We start from the raw sequence: 15,894 nt of genomic DNA, 5'->3' as shown, positions 1-15,894 counted from the left end.
TATTTATCAAATGCAAATGGCTCGTTTAAGGTATTTATCAGATCTGTAGTTGCACATTGCTCAATTTAGTAGCAAATTGTATATATTGTGCGCCTCAGCAGACTGTATTGACCCAAAACAGTTCATTGTCTTTGGTGCTGGGTCTTAGTTTTCGCTTTCTACAAATTCTTAAATATTTGGCCATTTGGCGATGCCAGGAATGACAAGTTCAGAGCAGGCGCATCGTTGTGACCCTGAGACTATTATACGGCTAGACGACAGCTTATTATGTTATTTCAGATCGATGAAAGGGAAATCTAAATTCTCAATGATATCCTTGGCTGGGTATTTGTCCTTAGAGTAAGATAAACAAAGCGGAAATTGTGATTTAAATAGAACAAAGTCTACCTAAATGATCTCAGTAGTTTCTTGAAAAAGTATACACATTTAAGATTGGTTTTATAGTATTTACAAACATTTATTTATTTCATTCTGGCTATTTTTATATGAAATTACCAATGTACAATATTAAAACTTGTAGTCGCATCGTTATCACTTAATTAGTTGAGTAGGTAGGGGTGCTTTCGTCACCAGGCCAAAATTTGGTTCGTCAACCTGCTGTTTAAAATGCAATTATGCTTACTGTCTAGAGACGTCGTTCTTGGATTTCTGTACAGGTCTAGGAAGTGGTTTCATCGGGATCAGGATGTGGGACTACAACTAGCGGTTACCACTAAATATCTGACTCTTAAGTAAGCTCGGTAAGATTAAGCTTAGGCGATTAAATCTATTTTAACAACTAGGCATAAACACGAGTTTAACAAAGAGCCCGGATCTTAGACCTCTTAGACCATCTGTACGGGTGGGTGGGGCTTCTCGATGAGGCTGCTGTGGGCCTCCTTGTCCTTTTCCGTAGCCAAGCCGAGCGAGGCGTGCTCCGGCTTCAAATAATAGTGCGGCGGCGATGGCTTCGTGGGGGATAGTTGGTGGGCGTTTTTCTTTTGCCGCTCGCGGAGGAAGTGCAGCCTCACATAGTTGATGGGTATATCGACGCTATCGGCGCCAACTCCCTCGCCATCGATGAATACGCCCCGTACCAGGATGGAGTTGGAGCACTTGATGGCGGCCAGAAGCAGGAAAGGAATGATGTGCGTTAACCAGAAACTCATAAGCCTGTCGTCTGAGAAAAGTCAAACAAATATTGAATAAAAATGTTAAACTCAATTAAAATTGGTCTCTACCTGGGTACAGGTACACATCCAACAAGTTCCATATGCCTCGCCAGGCATTCACGGCGCCAAAGAAGGTCATTAAATAGTAAATGTCGCAAATAATTAGTTTGAGGATGCCGCTTATCCGCCGGCATACATAACGCATCAGGGGGTGGATGAGGAAGGTCACGAATACCGTCAGGTAACCAATCATCTGTCCAGTGATGGAATTTACAAAACAAATTCGTGAAATAGGGTTTTCAAGAGCACTCACCAGTGAACCCCAGGCAGACTTTGCTCGGTCTCTGGGAAACAGGAGCAGATCAAAGATGCCCCAGACTCCGCGCCAGGCAATGACCACTAGACTTCCAATGACAAAGACCGAAAAGAGGGTGTCCAGAACATACAGGCCAGGTTGATGAAAACCCTACAAGGTTTATTTAAAAATGCAGAAGATGTAGTAGCTGAAAACTTTTTATATTCTAAAAACTTTTGTAAACTAAAAGAATAATTTTATGAATATTTTTTTACAAACAAAATTTCATTATGTATAAATGCAATATTTCAATGATGCAATGATCCGGAAACTAATACTCGTAGTTCTTCAATCAAAAACCTGGAAATTTATAACATATATCCAATATTTTCGATATATTAGGTCCTTATTAATATACATTAATTATACCCTTGCAGAGGGTATTATAATTTTGTCCAAAAGTGTGCAACGCAGTGAAGGAGACATCTCCGACCCTATAAAGTATATTTATTCTTGATCAGGATCACCTCCTGAGTTTATATGAGCATGTCCGTCTGTCCATCTGTCTGTTTCTAGGCAAACTAGTCTCTCAGCTTTAAAGCTATCGTCTTGAAACTTTGCGCACACCCTTCTTTCCTTTGCACGCAGTTTATAAGTCGGAACGGCCGACTATATCCTATAGCTGCCATATAACTGATTGATCGGAAATGGTATACCTTTAGTGTTTTTAAAGTTAGAGAGTTCAAATTTGACATTTTGCTATTTTTGGCAAAATAATACGACATGCCAAATTTCATAAGGATCGGCCGACTATATCCTATAGCTGCCATATAACTGAACGATCGGACTTTCGTGTTTTTGATGATAGAAAGCTGGCACTTGGTACACATTCTATTTTTGGTCAGTTAATCCGATCTACCAAATTTCATAATGATCGGTTGACTATATCTTATAGCTGACATATAACTGAATGATCGGAAATGGTTTTTGGTAGAAATACCAACTTTGATATTTTTGAAGATAGAAGCTTGGGACTTTTTATATATATTTATTTGTAATTATATATATATTTTATTGTAATTAATTGGTTTTATGATGATATTCTCATAAGGACCGGCAACCTTTATCCGATGTTTGCGATTTATATCCGCTTTTAACTGCAAGGGTATATCAACTTCGGCTCCGCCCGAAATTAGCTTTCCTTTCTTGTTTTTCCTTCTAGTTTTAAATTATTTTCTTTCTCGAAGTAGATCCTTAATATTTTAAAATAAGTTTTACTTACGGGTATTTTGAACATGGTGTCCACCTCAAAATAGTCGGTCTTGTGGTCCATGGTCACCGTGTATGGGGCAGCTCCCAGGTTCCTTAGCGTGCGCGTGGCCAACAGGAAGATGAGGGCTATCGTCGTTACCACAGAAACGATAATCAGAGAGTCCACACTGGTTAGCCAGTCGCAGAGCAGCCACGCCCCACGCCACATGTTCACGCAGACTATACCGAATACGGCCGTATAGAGCCGCGAGACTATGTAGTAGGTGAGTCGCCGCCTGTCCGGATGGATGTAGTCCTTGAAGAAATTCTGTGTTACGGTAAAGATAAAGTGGCCGAGTCCGCCGATGAGGAAACTAGCCATCGCGGAGAGGGGCAGGCTCTTGGGAAAGAGATACACGCCCATCAGCTCCCAAGTGCCACGCCAGTAGGCGATCACACAGGGCGCCACCACCAGACAGGAGAGCATAATGTCCAGGAACTCGAGCAGCAGTTCGTGGAGGTTCTTCCGGGGCGTCTCCGCCTCCAGGCGCTTCTCGCAGGCAGTACCATGTCCGTGTGGATGATGATGGGGCAGGTGGCTGGAATGGGAGGCGGTGTGCAAGTGCGGATGGTGGTGGGCTGGATGCTGCAGGAGCTGCTGGTCCGCACCCGCCGGACCATGGCAATGAGATTTCTGCGACCTGGCGCTGGTGCTCACGATGATCGGCGTGGGGCTGGCCTGGGTGCCCTTGTCCGTGGCCAACATTTTTAATTATTTTTGGTTTGGCTATAAGCTAGGGGACCCGGGTCTATCCGAACTCGGAGCTCAGGGCTAATCTGTTTAATTGCCTCCTAATTGGCGCTTCGGATATTGCGCCTGTCTGGATAAGCGGCTGATTTTCTGGCGGGGACCGCTCCTGCTGGTTGCTCGGCTGGTTTTGGAATACCCGTAGTCAGGTAGCGCAATGCATTCCGTAGTCGGAGAGAGCGCACTTACTGGTCCTCTCCTCCGGAACCGTCACCGTCGCTGCATCGCCGCTTCGGTGATAATAATCTGGCACTGATAATTACTTGTCTATCTGGGCACCCCTCTCCGGCACTCTTCTTCTCTAGCCAATCTCTGTCTATAGCTTCTTTGTCTGGCTGCAGTTGCATAATATGCATCCACTGTCACATCCACTCCGAGGTTGCCATTTGTCCACTTGTCTGAAATGGGGGAATTGCAAAGAAACCTTATGAGTGTTTATCAGGCCGGCTTATCAGACTTAGCTTCGTGTGGTTCTAATCCCATCCATTAATCTCTACACTGCCTTTACAGGCATAAAATAATCGGGCAAAAATATAATCCTAGGAAGCTGCTAATTGGTGTATAGTTTTCCGTTTATAGACCCAGCAGCTGTCTACTACAGATCACTTATCGCACACTTGCCCATTCAATCCGACTTTTTCCAGTACTAACCCAGATTTCAAAAGGGACTTGTGCTTGTATTAAGGCAGGTTTATTTAACAATGGCCTGATAAGCCTCGACACTTGAAAGCGCTCTTTCAATATTTTAATCTTTGATCTTAAACATGAATAAGCGTAAATTAAAACAAGGAAATTGGTTGAATGCCTCTAGTTTCCGATTATGAGAGATTTGGTATTTGGAATTTGTATTAATTATACTTTTATAGGGAATTTAAGAAGTATGCGATGTAAGCTACTAAATAGAAATCGGTAACAAAAGAATGGTTGGAATGGTTTCGGTTTTCTTAAATAAAGAATAACACGACATCAGGAAGTCCTATAGAGAAATAATCGTATACTTCGACAAATATAATTTACGAAGAATTTAAGAAGCCTTCACAAGTGACTCATTAAACAGTCACATTGAAACTTGTTTACCAATTCTACTTATTCAAACAGAGCCAACATAATAAAGGATTCCCCCAATGATCTCTTAATGGTTGGTATTACAGGGTATTAAGTAATCTCCCTCTTGAGATATGAAATGTTATCCCATTGTTTGGCCCAGATTTTATGGAGATCACCTGAGAGAGAGACCAGAGCTCTTTTCCTGATAACTCAACGTCAACGTGACAATTTTAGCGTTGAGTGGCCTCTCCGCTCGGCACTTAAGTCTCGAGGGGCTCTGACTTATCTCAAGTGACTTAATAGATCCAATTTAAGATCAGCGCCGCAGGTCCAAGAGCTTTGATTAAAAGTAAAATGCCACCGAAACAAAAAGCGAAAGTGATCCGCTGGACACGGCAGGGCATCCAAAATGTCAGAGTCTTGAACTTGTGCCACTTGAACTTGTCACTTAAGGCGCCAAGTCAGGGGCACATCCCAAGTAGAGGCAGGGGAATCCAGGGACCATTTGTACAATTATACAATGATGCAATATATGCCAAGGAGGTGAGGTAAGGATTTTTTCTATTGCACTCTTTTTAAATCCTTACAAACATTTTATTTATCAAAAGTAGGGCCATCACTGCGTATGAGCAATATTCGCATTGTGTAGCTCTAATATTTATGTGATAATTTAATGAGTATACTTTACAGGATCTTTTCAAAAGATAAATAATAATTGGTGTCAGTGTACTCTGTTAAAAAGTTATAAGTAAAATAAATTAGCAAGTAATAAAAAAAGTTAAATGTATTTAACCTAATAATATTACTGACCTAAAGGGCTTCAAGAAATATTATTATTTTCTACTCCCATATCTAAATATTTTTATTTTTTTCAAAAGAAAAATGTAGAAAATTTCTTTCAATCCTTTTAATTAATAACATGCAACTCAATTGAGTTTCTTCTAAAAATAAACTGAGAATAATATTTTCTGAAATGTCTTCATTATATGTAGTCTCTACGGTGAGCGCCAAATCAATTATTGTTTGGCAGTGTCTAATTAGTCCTCCCCGAGCATGAAATTAGTGCAGGATGTTTGCGATGCCATTTAGCTGGCTGACCGTCTGTCTGGGCAACGCGGCGTATGCGCGATAATTAAACAAGCGACTTTCATGTGGGGCCGTCGGCGAAGGTCCGAGCTGGGATTTTGTCGGTGGCTGCTGCTTCAGCTGAGGCTGTAGTAGCTAATGCTTCTACTGCTGTTTGGGTCAAGCGCATTCGCATTTAAATCTGAGTGGTGGATGCACCGGCCAAATGGACGACCCACTGAGCGGCTCATTGGGCCCAGCAAGACTTCCTCGTTTGGGGCAGCAGATCATGATGGATTCGGGGACTCGGGCATGCAGTTGCAGATGCAACAACAGATGATTCTAATTAAGGCCCATGGATCGGGATGGGCATCGGGTGTGAGGGAGAAGCTCTACTGATTTCAAGTTCAAACTCCCCAAGTGGGCCAAGTGACGTTTCAATGCAATGCCAGTCGTATGTACCTCATGTATCCCGCTCTCATTGCACATTGTACTCCAATTATGTCGGATAATTGACAAAGAACGGGTGACAATTCAAATGCCAAATTGGACGTCGAGCTATAGCGACTTTTTCTCAATTTTTGCACGGTTCTTGATAAGTTGGACGAGTCCCGGCCTCCGAGTTACGACTTGGCTCCAAGCTAATTAGGTTTGCCAACACAAATACAATATAATACTATCCATAATACTATCATCTGTGTATACATATATCTGAATCAGATAGCTAAACAAATGTGGATACTGGAGCCTCACGCGATAAGGCCAACTCGGCCAAACACTAAAATCCCGCCAATTGCCTACTTTTATTTGGTTATTGTTGAATGTTTACGATCGGCTTGTGATTCCTAATTTGCCTTTGACTAATTCCAATGGGGTTTGAGGTGTGATAATGGCCAGGGTACATCTCTTTACAGCACATCGTCTGTCCAATATTTGCCTGGGATATTATCAGTCACTAAGTGCTCGTTTTACTGTCATTATGCGGTTGAATAATCGCACCTATTTGATCTTCATGCCAAACTAATTCAAGAAAGTCGGGGGTTGGGATAACAATTTCTATATTGATCTGCTGGCACCTTTTGTTTGTCTTACGATAGCGATTCGTCAAGTGTAATTGTTGATTGGTTATACCATTTATCCAGGTACACGTTTCTTTAGCGTTAGTTTGAGTTTAAAAATGATCTAATTAGTTTTTCTTATTATTTCAGATATATGTAGCGGGAAGTTTTGACTTTTAAGTTCAAAAAGAAAAGAAAGTAGCTCCTTGCGGCAAAAGAGAACAAAATTAAGAATAAAGTTTTGGCCAACGTTGCGTATGAGTGATATTTCAAGTATCGCAACATATGCTGGTGCTCTTTTAATAAAATTCTTGATATGGAATAGTTAGGCAAAAAAATACATTTTTTTCAAAAATGTATTAATAAATCAAATCTGATTCGATCAGCAAACTAATTAGAAATGTTCCCATGTAGATTTCAAACTGGTGCGATAAGATATACGATACGAATCGTTCGATAGTCGTTATCCCTTATCATTTATCGATTTACAAATATTACAAAATAAAATTTTCCTTTTTCCGAAATATGCGTGGACCATGGAAAATAAACACAACAAACACACACAGCACACCCAAACATTGACACACACGCGCGAAAAAGACACACACTCGGGGAGAGCTGCTATGGACTGTAATTTATACAAAAACAAAAACATGGGATTACCGTTTAAAATTAGCAGAGCTTGCTGCTGCTGTTACTGCTGATTTTTTTTTATTTATTTATTTTGTATTTTTTTTATTTGATGCTGCTACTGCGGCTTCGTGGGTGCGTAAGATATGGGTGCGAAAGAGAAAGGGCTTCAGCGTTTTGCAGTTGTTATGCTTTTTTTACAAGCGACTAATTTAAAGGAACCACCATTCGAATTGCACACACACGCACCGGAAGTGATCGTGGTTATCGATTTCGTTCGATTTTTCGTTCGGTTACCGTTAGCTCGACTGTTAGACGTGGGCCGCAGGTGTTTGAGGCTCGAATGCGCGAGCACGACTTCTGGCGCTACTATATATATGCCTATACTCGTAGGAATCGGCTAAGCCCAGCCGCACAACCACACAAAGGCACTCTCCGGCACACACACACACACACCCTGCAATCTAGTTTATTTGTACGGTTGTTTGAACTCGGCGGACTGGACTGTTTGCTCGGAATTGTTTTTGTTTTCCGCGATCAGAACGCTCGACAGTCGCCGGTGGCCGCAGAAGATGAACTGGAAAACCGAACAGGGAGCTGGGAACTAAAACTGTGTCTGATTTGGGTCTCGGACTGGTACTGAGTGCGCCGGATTTGGCACTCACGGACCCCAAAAAGCCCCAACGAATTATGAGAAAAAATAAATCGCAACCGCAGCTTAGTCCCCCTCATCGAGCCGAAATCTGAGCTTGAGCTCGGATAAAATCCCGCTCACTATCGATAAAGATATCTAAATGGTTGCTTTTCAGATATCTGTGCAAAATAAATACGTTTTTCTAGTTTTTAGACATTTTTCTGAGGTTTCGAAACCATCAAAGTGGTCTTCTATTAATACTTGTGCGGAGAATATTTGGAAATTGTCAAATACCAAGAGCTTTCTTTAACCAAAATATATTTCGTTTGGAAAACTTTTACCCTGTTTGTTTAACCTTTAAATTCAAATCTTTGCCTTACTTTGTAACAGGTGCTTGTTATTTCATTAATAATTAATTTGTTACTTCATTAAGAAACGATTACACAGTCATCACCCGTATTAAATATGGTATAATGTTACAGGTATAAGTAACATATCACAAATTAGCATGGAATTGTTTCGGCGCGGGAATTAGTTCACTTGAAATGCTTGAAAATGCGATTTGCGCATCAATATTATTGAAAATTAATGGGATCGACACAAATCTTGAATATCTTAGTAGTTTTTTTTATAAGTTTTTTTATTAGTGTTAATTTTATAATTGTTGCCACCGTCGCGTAACAAAGTCGAAAGGGAAAACAAATTTTGAAATAATTCGCACTTAATAAACTCATAAAAACGATGCAAGTGCTTCGATGCAATCTATAAATATTTAATTACGTTTGGGAACTAGGAAACGTCTAGTCCCTATTGGATCATTCACAGTTCTACTTTCCATTCAACTGCATTCGCTTAATTTATGCGTGAATAATTTTAGATAACAGAAATTAATATTAAGATTGTGCAAAGAAATAAATTCAATTAGCTACTGTTTGACAGGTTTTGATTTATTTCCCAATTGAAACGAAAATTCCCATCCATCCCCTGCATAAAATACTCACTAATTCTCCTCATGACAGGGATTTGTGATTAGATTAGACTGTTTAAATAGTCATCTTCAAAAGAGTTCTTCAATTATAATCAATTGGCTGTTTATGGCAGTCGTTGTGATTTCCTTTGTCTGATTCACAAGACTCGTGATTTAATGGAAGTTTGGGTTTTTGGTCAATGGTTAATTGGCGAAAATCCTAATAGTTATTTATTGGTTATTTGTTTCAAGGTTAGCTAAGATTGTTTTTGGTCAAAATAAACTCAAGTACCTGTCTGGAGTTTAATCTTTGTTTTGGAGTATTATACTATAAGGGATTTCATTGTCAAATGAAATCAGTATTGTTTGGTGAAAGTTAAGGTTCTCAACCGGCATTTAACGATACAAGAAATGGGTATACGTTGCGTATACGTAACATTTCCCTACATTTGTTCGTTATTTCTTAAGCTTTGAAGTAATATACATATTTTAAAATTTTTTAAAAAATTTTTAAAAATTTACTTTTACCTTAAGCATAAATTAGCTTTAATATGTTGGATAGTTACCAATATTTCAATGCACTTTATTTTTGGTCAAATAAGGGCAGACTTCTTAAATTTCTCAATCGCACCTTTATCTTACCGCCTTCCAGATAACCACTATCAAAACTTTGGAAAATGAAGAAACCTTATGAGGCGACCGATATGTTTGTAAAGACGTTCACAACATTACTAACCTACCACAAGATAGAAACTGGCTAAAACTAAAAAACTTCTTCGTCTACTATTGTTTCATTTTCTGCTACATCACCGGCTCAGTTATTCCAATGTCAACTGACCCAGGTTTTTCGGTCACTCCTATGCAAATGAAGAGCGGTTCCAAAAAATCACCACTCACTGATTTCTTTTCGTCGGCTGGATTATTTATTAATTTTATTAATTAGCCTAAAGACGCAGTATGGACTAGCTATATGAAATATTTACATACGTCTCCTCTCCGATTTGGGCGCGTGTTGATCACAAACTGAGCCGTTGACGTTGCCAAATATTTGGACATCACAGGCGCCCAAAATCGTCAGCGTTATCGCCCCAGAACTGGACTGATAAGGGCAAGCCGAGAGGAAGGTATTATGGCTGTATATTTACTCCACCCTCGACTTGACTGGCTCATTCTTATTCCTTTTCGAGTTCTATTTCATCGTCTTGATTAGAAATTTATGTAAACGGTGTCGCTCCAACTGGTGTATCATTTGTATTTTTCCGTAATAGTCTGATATTCTTTTAAAAGCTTGTTCTGGTTTAAAATTTGATGAGTAAAGCCCGTGCTATCGAAGAACTGCGAAAAACACAAACATAAAGGCCCAATCAGGCTGCGTTGCTGGGTCATAAAAGATCGAGCAATGACTGCTATCGGAACTCGATGCTCCGAGCTGAATGGGTTCGGACTTTTGCGCGATTAAAGTCGCCCCCAAATCGCTAGGTTTGTTTGCACGTTTTCCGCTTTATCTCCATCGGCACGTTACTTGTTTTTACGTTTTATATTGTTCCATTTCATTCTAATAAATTTTATTTTACTAAATAGTTATTTTTATTAGCAGGGGAAGAGAAAATCTCATATGCTTAGACTTTTTTCCCAAGTTCGTAGGACATGAAACCCCTTTAAGTCTTATGGCATCCATACTCGGCCAACCCTAGCCCTTCACCTCTTGAATAAATATAATATAATAAATAATTGAAAAGGAAACTGAGTTATAGTTCATCGTTCGACACTTTTTGTACAAGACAGGGTAATACATATGCATATGGCACAATTTTTGAACGCAATCTGTCACACAAACAAATTTTCAAAGACTCCTTAAAGTATGCTTCAAAAAAAGTATACTCCAAAAGAAAAATGGTTCTGAAGGAAAAGGCTAGATTTAATTTTAAAAACTTAATTTATTGTTTTATTTATTAAGATATAAGCATTTTATATCTAAGCCCTGGCAGTATTGCGGTCTTGACTCTGTCTCTCCTTAAATGCTTTTACTAGTTTGAACTTCTGGATCTTGCCAGAGGTAGTCTTCGGGAATGAGTCTACGGGAATCACAAAGCGAGGTATTTTGAAGTGGGCCAGCTTTCCCTTGCTGTAGGCCTTTAGAGCCTCTGCTGTAATGGAGGCAGGGTCTACGCCCTCATTAAGGCGGACAAAGGCGCAAACCTCCTCGCCCAGTCGCTCGTCCGGAACACCTATCACCTGAAAAAAATAAATAATTAAATATTATAAATAAAAACCAAAAAAATACGCAACTCACATGTGCTTCGATAATGTCCGGATGGGCATTTAAAAAGTCTTCGATCTCTTTGGGGAAAATGTTTTCGCCACCGCGAATTATCATTTCCTTGAGACGGCCCACGATGCGTCCGTATCCGTTCTCCTCCAGGATAAACTGGTCGCCAGTGCGGAGCCACTTGTCCTTGCCAATGGTTTCGGTGGTCTTCTCTTCGTCACCGTGGTAGCCCAACATAGTAACGTATCCTCGTACACACAGTTCCCCTGGCTGGCCGTAAGGGACGCACTTGCCCTCGGCATCCACCACCTTGGCCTCGATATGATCCTGCAGGTGACCCACTGAGTTGAGGACAATGTCATCATGGTCACCAGGCAGGGACTGGAAGATGACAGCTGTGGTCTCCGTCAGCCCGTACACACTTCGCACGGATTCTACGCCAAGGACCTCTCGAACATCCTTGATAAGTTGCGGCGAAACAATGGCACCTCCGGTAACGGCTTTCTTGATCCTGCCCAGTGGCAGTTTCAGTTTCCTTTGGGTGTTCACCAAATCCACATACATGGTTGGTGTTCCGTGGAGGACTGAACACTTTTCATTGACGATCGCCTGGAGGGAGTCTTTGGGACTGAAACCGGCGGCTGGGAGTACCATAGTGGCTCCCTTGGTCATCGCACCCATAATCGTGATTACCACTCCAAAAGCATGGAACATTGGCACCTGAACGCAGATCCTTTCGCCGGCCAGTTCGTTCCGGTTGCCCACATGGATACCATTGTTCACGAAGTTGTAATGGGACAGAGCAGCCGCCTTGGGATTTCCCGTGGTTCCTGACGTAAACTGAATATTGCAAGGAGACTCTGGAAGGACTTGGTTCTGGATTTTAGATATCTCTTCCCGCTCCGACTTGTTGGCCAAGTCCAGAAGGTCGTCGAAACGAATTGCACCCTTCAACCTGTCGTTACTGTTGATGATAACGGATTGCAGATGCGGGAACTTCTCACTGCGGATCTTGCCCGATTCTGCGTTCACAATCTCCGGGCAGATGTCTCTCAGAATCTCGTAATAGTTTTGGGTCTTAAAGGACTCTGGCGCAATGATAGCCTTTATGTTCACTTTATTCAGGCAGTAGGCCACCTCGGGTCCCTGGAAGGCGGGATTGATTCCCACCGAGGTGAGACCGGCTCTAGCAGCTCCCATCATTCCCAGATACCAGTGCATATAGTTTGGAGCCCAAAGACCCACTGTATCACCACGCTTTAGTCCCAGCTTCAGCAGACCCGCCGCCAGGCCATCCGCTTCCTTCAAAAGGCTCTTAAAAGTGTATCGCTTTCCCTCGTGACACGAGACGATAGCCTCTGTATTTCCAAACTCTGCTGCTGATAGTTCCAATTGGCTTCCAACAGTTCGGTAAACCAGTGGATCTTTGCCCACATGGTGTTTGTGGCTAATCAGGATTGGTAGTGAGGTAGAGATGCTAAAAAATGGGAAAATATGAAGGATTATTTATTTTTTGAATATTCTTTTATTGATCTTATTATCCTTACAAACTTGTTATATTAATTATATGCAATAAGCTTAATTTGTATATCAATATATTCAAATTAAATAAAACCATAAAGTTAAGCATCAGTATCATAAGAAAACCAACCTAATAATAAACTATTTGAAAGCTATTTTATATTTTTGAAATAGGTTTTTCAAACCCCTGTCTACGTGTGAAAAAAATTCAATTGTTGACTTGACATTTGGTGGGTTGGCACCTTCGCTAAATACGAAAGCTTTTCAATCAAAAGCTTTATATTTAATTTCTGTTAAAGTGGGTGTGAATATGCCAACAAAAGTATTATCTTTTGATTTATTACTATAACTTTTTTTATTTTAAAAGTACATGCATTTTATTAGCTATTGATTGCTTTGAAGAAGATTGGCGCGTGCCGGCAGATTTTTCAATAAAAATTAAAGATTACAGCACATTATACGTATATTCTAAAAGTTTGATTACGTTATTGTAATGCATACGTAGTATTGTAAAAGGCCTCTTTATAAAACGTTTAACTTTGTACTTGGCTACGACATCGCTGACCATAAGTTATCAAGCGAATGGAAAGTTCTGCTGGCGATTTGCTTATCATATTTTTAAAAGTCATCTAATTAATACAAGATAATTAACGCCACCCGATGGGTATATTTTTGGCCCCCAATTCCTGGCTTGCCACGCCCCTTTTTAACCTTGTATTATAATAATGAATTGTACTAACTATAATATTAAACCAAGACTGGGGCAACTGTACCATTAATCTGGAATCGGAACGGTTACGCAACTTTCTGGGCAGAATTCGAGGGTGAGGAAGTAGTAGACGGGGGTTTGTATATTAAAGACCATATTAAAAAAAAATGCGCATTAAGATAATGGAAGATTTCCCATATTACTTCACTAAAGATACTGCTTTATAAAAAAAAATAAAAACCCTCTCGGAAGGACATGTATGTCCTTGAGCATCCTACCTGCGAATCGACTTAAAGACACATTTCTGCCTCAAAGCATATCTGGAAACAGTTTGCAGCTTTCCGTTCAACATGTTGGATATCACAGCTGTTTTTTATAGTTTAGTATAAAGTTATAACCATACTAGGCACAAACACACTCTTTAACAGTAAAATATTTTTTCTTAATGAAAAAATAAATAATTGAAAACTATTTCGTGAATGGTTTTCCTTTTGAGGAAGTTCAGGAGAACGTCTGATGCCCGTCAAGTTCTGAAGCAAACTGAGCGGAGGGGTTTCCATAATCACATATTCTCCGCAGCTTTTGATTCTGCCGGTTCTATATACAAGTGTTTGAACTTTATTATTATTATTATTTTGTTGTTGTTGGCTAGCCAAGATCGTTTTCAGTGCCGCATTTGTTTTGCTGTGTTTGCTTTTATTTGGCTATGCCACACGTGCTGGCTATGTCCTATCGTGGTGTCTGAGTGTTTGTGTTTTTGTTTTGTTTTTATTTTATTTGCCTGGCTATTTAATTTGCACAACCAGTTGACACTGAGTAAAGCTTTTTTTGAAAGTCAGTGGCTTACTTAAGGGGGGATAATAACTAGAAAAATAGTGTCTTTGAAAAGAATTTAGTCCTTTTTATTTTTTCTATATATTTGCTAAATACTTCTTAAGAATTTAACTTTGTTGTTTGAAAAACCAGACTATAAATAAATTTATTGGGTGACCACAAAACTAAAACCCCCCTCAGAAACACTCTCTTTAAGCCCCTGTATAATGTTTGAAGCTTTCCGTTTGTGGCGTGATTCCCTGCTCTGTTTGGGTTCTCCCATCTAAAATTTGTCCATATGTTCATACAGAAATCCAACAGAGAACTTATTTGGGAACATTTGTGTGGGTATCCAATAAAATAAAATTGGATATGGACAATAAAAGGATGTGGATTATTGATAAAGATTTATTAGTTACTGGGACTACTTATTTTATTAGTAATACCGACTACTGTATCACAGTAAAGTATTTGTTTGTTCGCTCTGATAGTGGTATCTACTATCTTGTTCAACAAAATATGTATATATTTATTTTGACCGTGTAGGTCAAAATGAAAAGATGCCAAGTGTTTTGGGCTTTTAGTTTCCCTAAAAGATAGTGTCTAACTTAGCTGATAAGAAAACAATCTCTATCAGATAAGAAAAGCTCATGCGGCTACTCTTGGAGCATTGACTTGGGCATCCCTGATAAGTTTAGTAGACGGAATTTTCGCTTCGCTTGGAATAAACTCTTATCTTTGTTGATAATACTATTAGACCCCATAAGAAGGCGATGTCTGCTCCCACCAAAATACTATTATTTCTTTGGCCTTCAAGCTAATCAGAGAGGTATAAATAAACATACCACATTTATTTTATTTATATTTGCAATTGTTGGGAAAGGCATAATGTGCAAAAAAGGGTAAAGGTTTTTGTTTATATATAATACCTAACTACTAGAAATTATCACCTATAAGTAGAAGAACTATTAGTCACAGTACATTATTCTTAATATAATTTTTTTAATATTCATTTTGAATGGATATAAAATATAAATTATATTTCAAAGTTAATAAAGAGCTTTGAATCCTTGGAACAAACTTAAACAATTTTAAGATTCGTAAGATACCAGAAAATAAAATATTTATATGAAGATCTTTCAGACAGCTTTCTTTTAGACTAGTTATAGGCTTAAGATCTTACTTACTTAGTAGTCTTATGGTCTTAGTCTAAAGATAAAAATTCAAAAAATTTGGGCATCCTTATTAAACAAAATATAGCTATGTAACTACTTTTATTTTTCTTCAAAAACACTAAAAGTTTGTGTCAATTTTATTTTTTGATACTCCAGGTTTATCCATAATTCCTTTATGGCTTTTATGATTTTTACGTTTTTCCAAAATTTAAAGGTTTTTATGTTACATACTATGAAATATCCAACAAATTGAAGTGCCTCTACTCCACTTTCTTTACCTAATTACACTGGCAGACGCTCATTTGGATTTTCCCTAAGGTTTTTGATTGAATTCCCTTGGATTCCCAACAATTGAGCAATTAAGGAAATCCCAACGAAAGCTAAGAGGCGGCCGGCTGAGATTTGGCGCCAAAAAGTGTTATTTGGCAAAACCGGAGTGGGGATTCAACAATTGTAAACAAACGCTTGCGCGGATGCCAGTTGGCTTACCGTTTTCGGGTT

General features: G+C 39.4%; 2 protein-coding genes across 3 annotated transcripts; both read right to left on the bottom strand.

The window, feature by feature from the left end:
- Positions 1 to 455: 455 nt before the first annotated feature.
- fusl (transmembrane protein fuseless) lies at positions 456 to 9,926 on the bottom strand. 2 transcript variants are annotated; one of them, XM_017244411.3, is made up of 5 exons: positions 9,894 to 9,926; positions 2,729 to 3,903; positions 1,465 to 1,617; positions 1,221 to 1,404; positions 456 to 1,159 (listed from the first exon to the last, which is right to left on the bottom strand). In XM_017244411.3, exons 2-5 carry the CDS (start codon positions 3,461 to 3,463, stop codon positions 825 to 827), a joined length of 1,407 nt encoding a protein of 468 aa, XP_017099900.2. In that variant the 5' UTR covers positions 3,464 to 3,903; positions 9,894 to 9,926; the 3' UTR covers positions 456 to 824. The 2 variants fall into 2 exon arrangements, with proteins under 2 accessions (XP_017099900.2, XP_017099899.2); XM_017244410.3 differs by lacking the exon at positions 9,894 to 9,926 and adding an exon at positions 7,339 to 7,887.
- Positions 9,927 to 10,823: 897 nt separating this feature from the next.
- On the bottom strand, positions 10,824 to 13,929 carry Acsf2 (Acyl-CoA synthetase family member 2). Its single transcript, XM_017244438.3, has 3 exons — positions 13,684 to 13,929; positions 11,200 to 12,652; positions 10,824 to 11,141 (listed from the first exon to the last, which is right to left on the bottom strand). Exons 1-3 carry the CDS (start codon positions 13,755 to 13,757, stop codon positions 10,881 to 10,883), a joined length of 1,788 nt encoding a protein of 595 aa, XP_017099927.2. The 5' UTR covers positions 13,758 to 13,929; the 3' UTR covers positions 10,824 to 10,880.
- Between the last annotated feature and the right edge of the window lie 1,965 nt (positions 13,930 to 15,894).

Source organism: Drosophila bipectinata, chromosome 2L, assembly GCF_030179905.1.
Source record: "Drosophila bipectinata strain 14024-0381.07 chromosome 2L, DbipHiC1v2, whole genome shotgun sequence".
Taxonomy (NCBI): Eukaryota; Metazoa; Arthropoda; class Insecta; order Diptera; family Drosophilidae; genus Drosophila; species Drosophila bipectinata.
Note: the sequence above shows the minus strand (reverse complement) of the source record. Positions and strands in the feature narration are given on the sequence as shown.

Coding starts and splice junctions, on each gene's coding strand:
- Acsf2 (XM_017244438.3), bottom strand. CDS start 13,757: ATGTTGAACGGAAAGCTGCAAACTGTTTCCAGATATGCTTTGAGGCAG. Junction 12,653..13,683: donor GTCTTTAAGTCGATTCGCAG/GTAGGATGCTCA, acceptor CCCATTTTTTAG/CATCTCTACCTCACTACCAA. Junction 11,142..11,199: donor CGGACATTATCGAAGCACAT/GTGAGTTGCGTA, acceptor TATTTTTTTCAG/GTGATAGGTGTTCCGGACGA.
- fusl (XM_017244411.3), bottom strand. CDS start 3,463: ATGTTGGCCACGGACAAGGGCACCCAGGCCAGCCCCACGCCGATCATC. Junction 1,405..1,464: donor AGTCTGCCTGGGGTTCACTG/GTGAGTGCTCTT, acceptor ATCACTGGACAG/ATGATTGGTTACCTGACGGT. Junction 1,160..1,220: donor GGATGTGTACCTGTACCCAG/GTAGAGACCAAT, acceptor GACTTTTCTCAG/ACGACAGGCTTATGAGTTTC.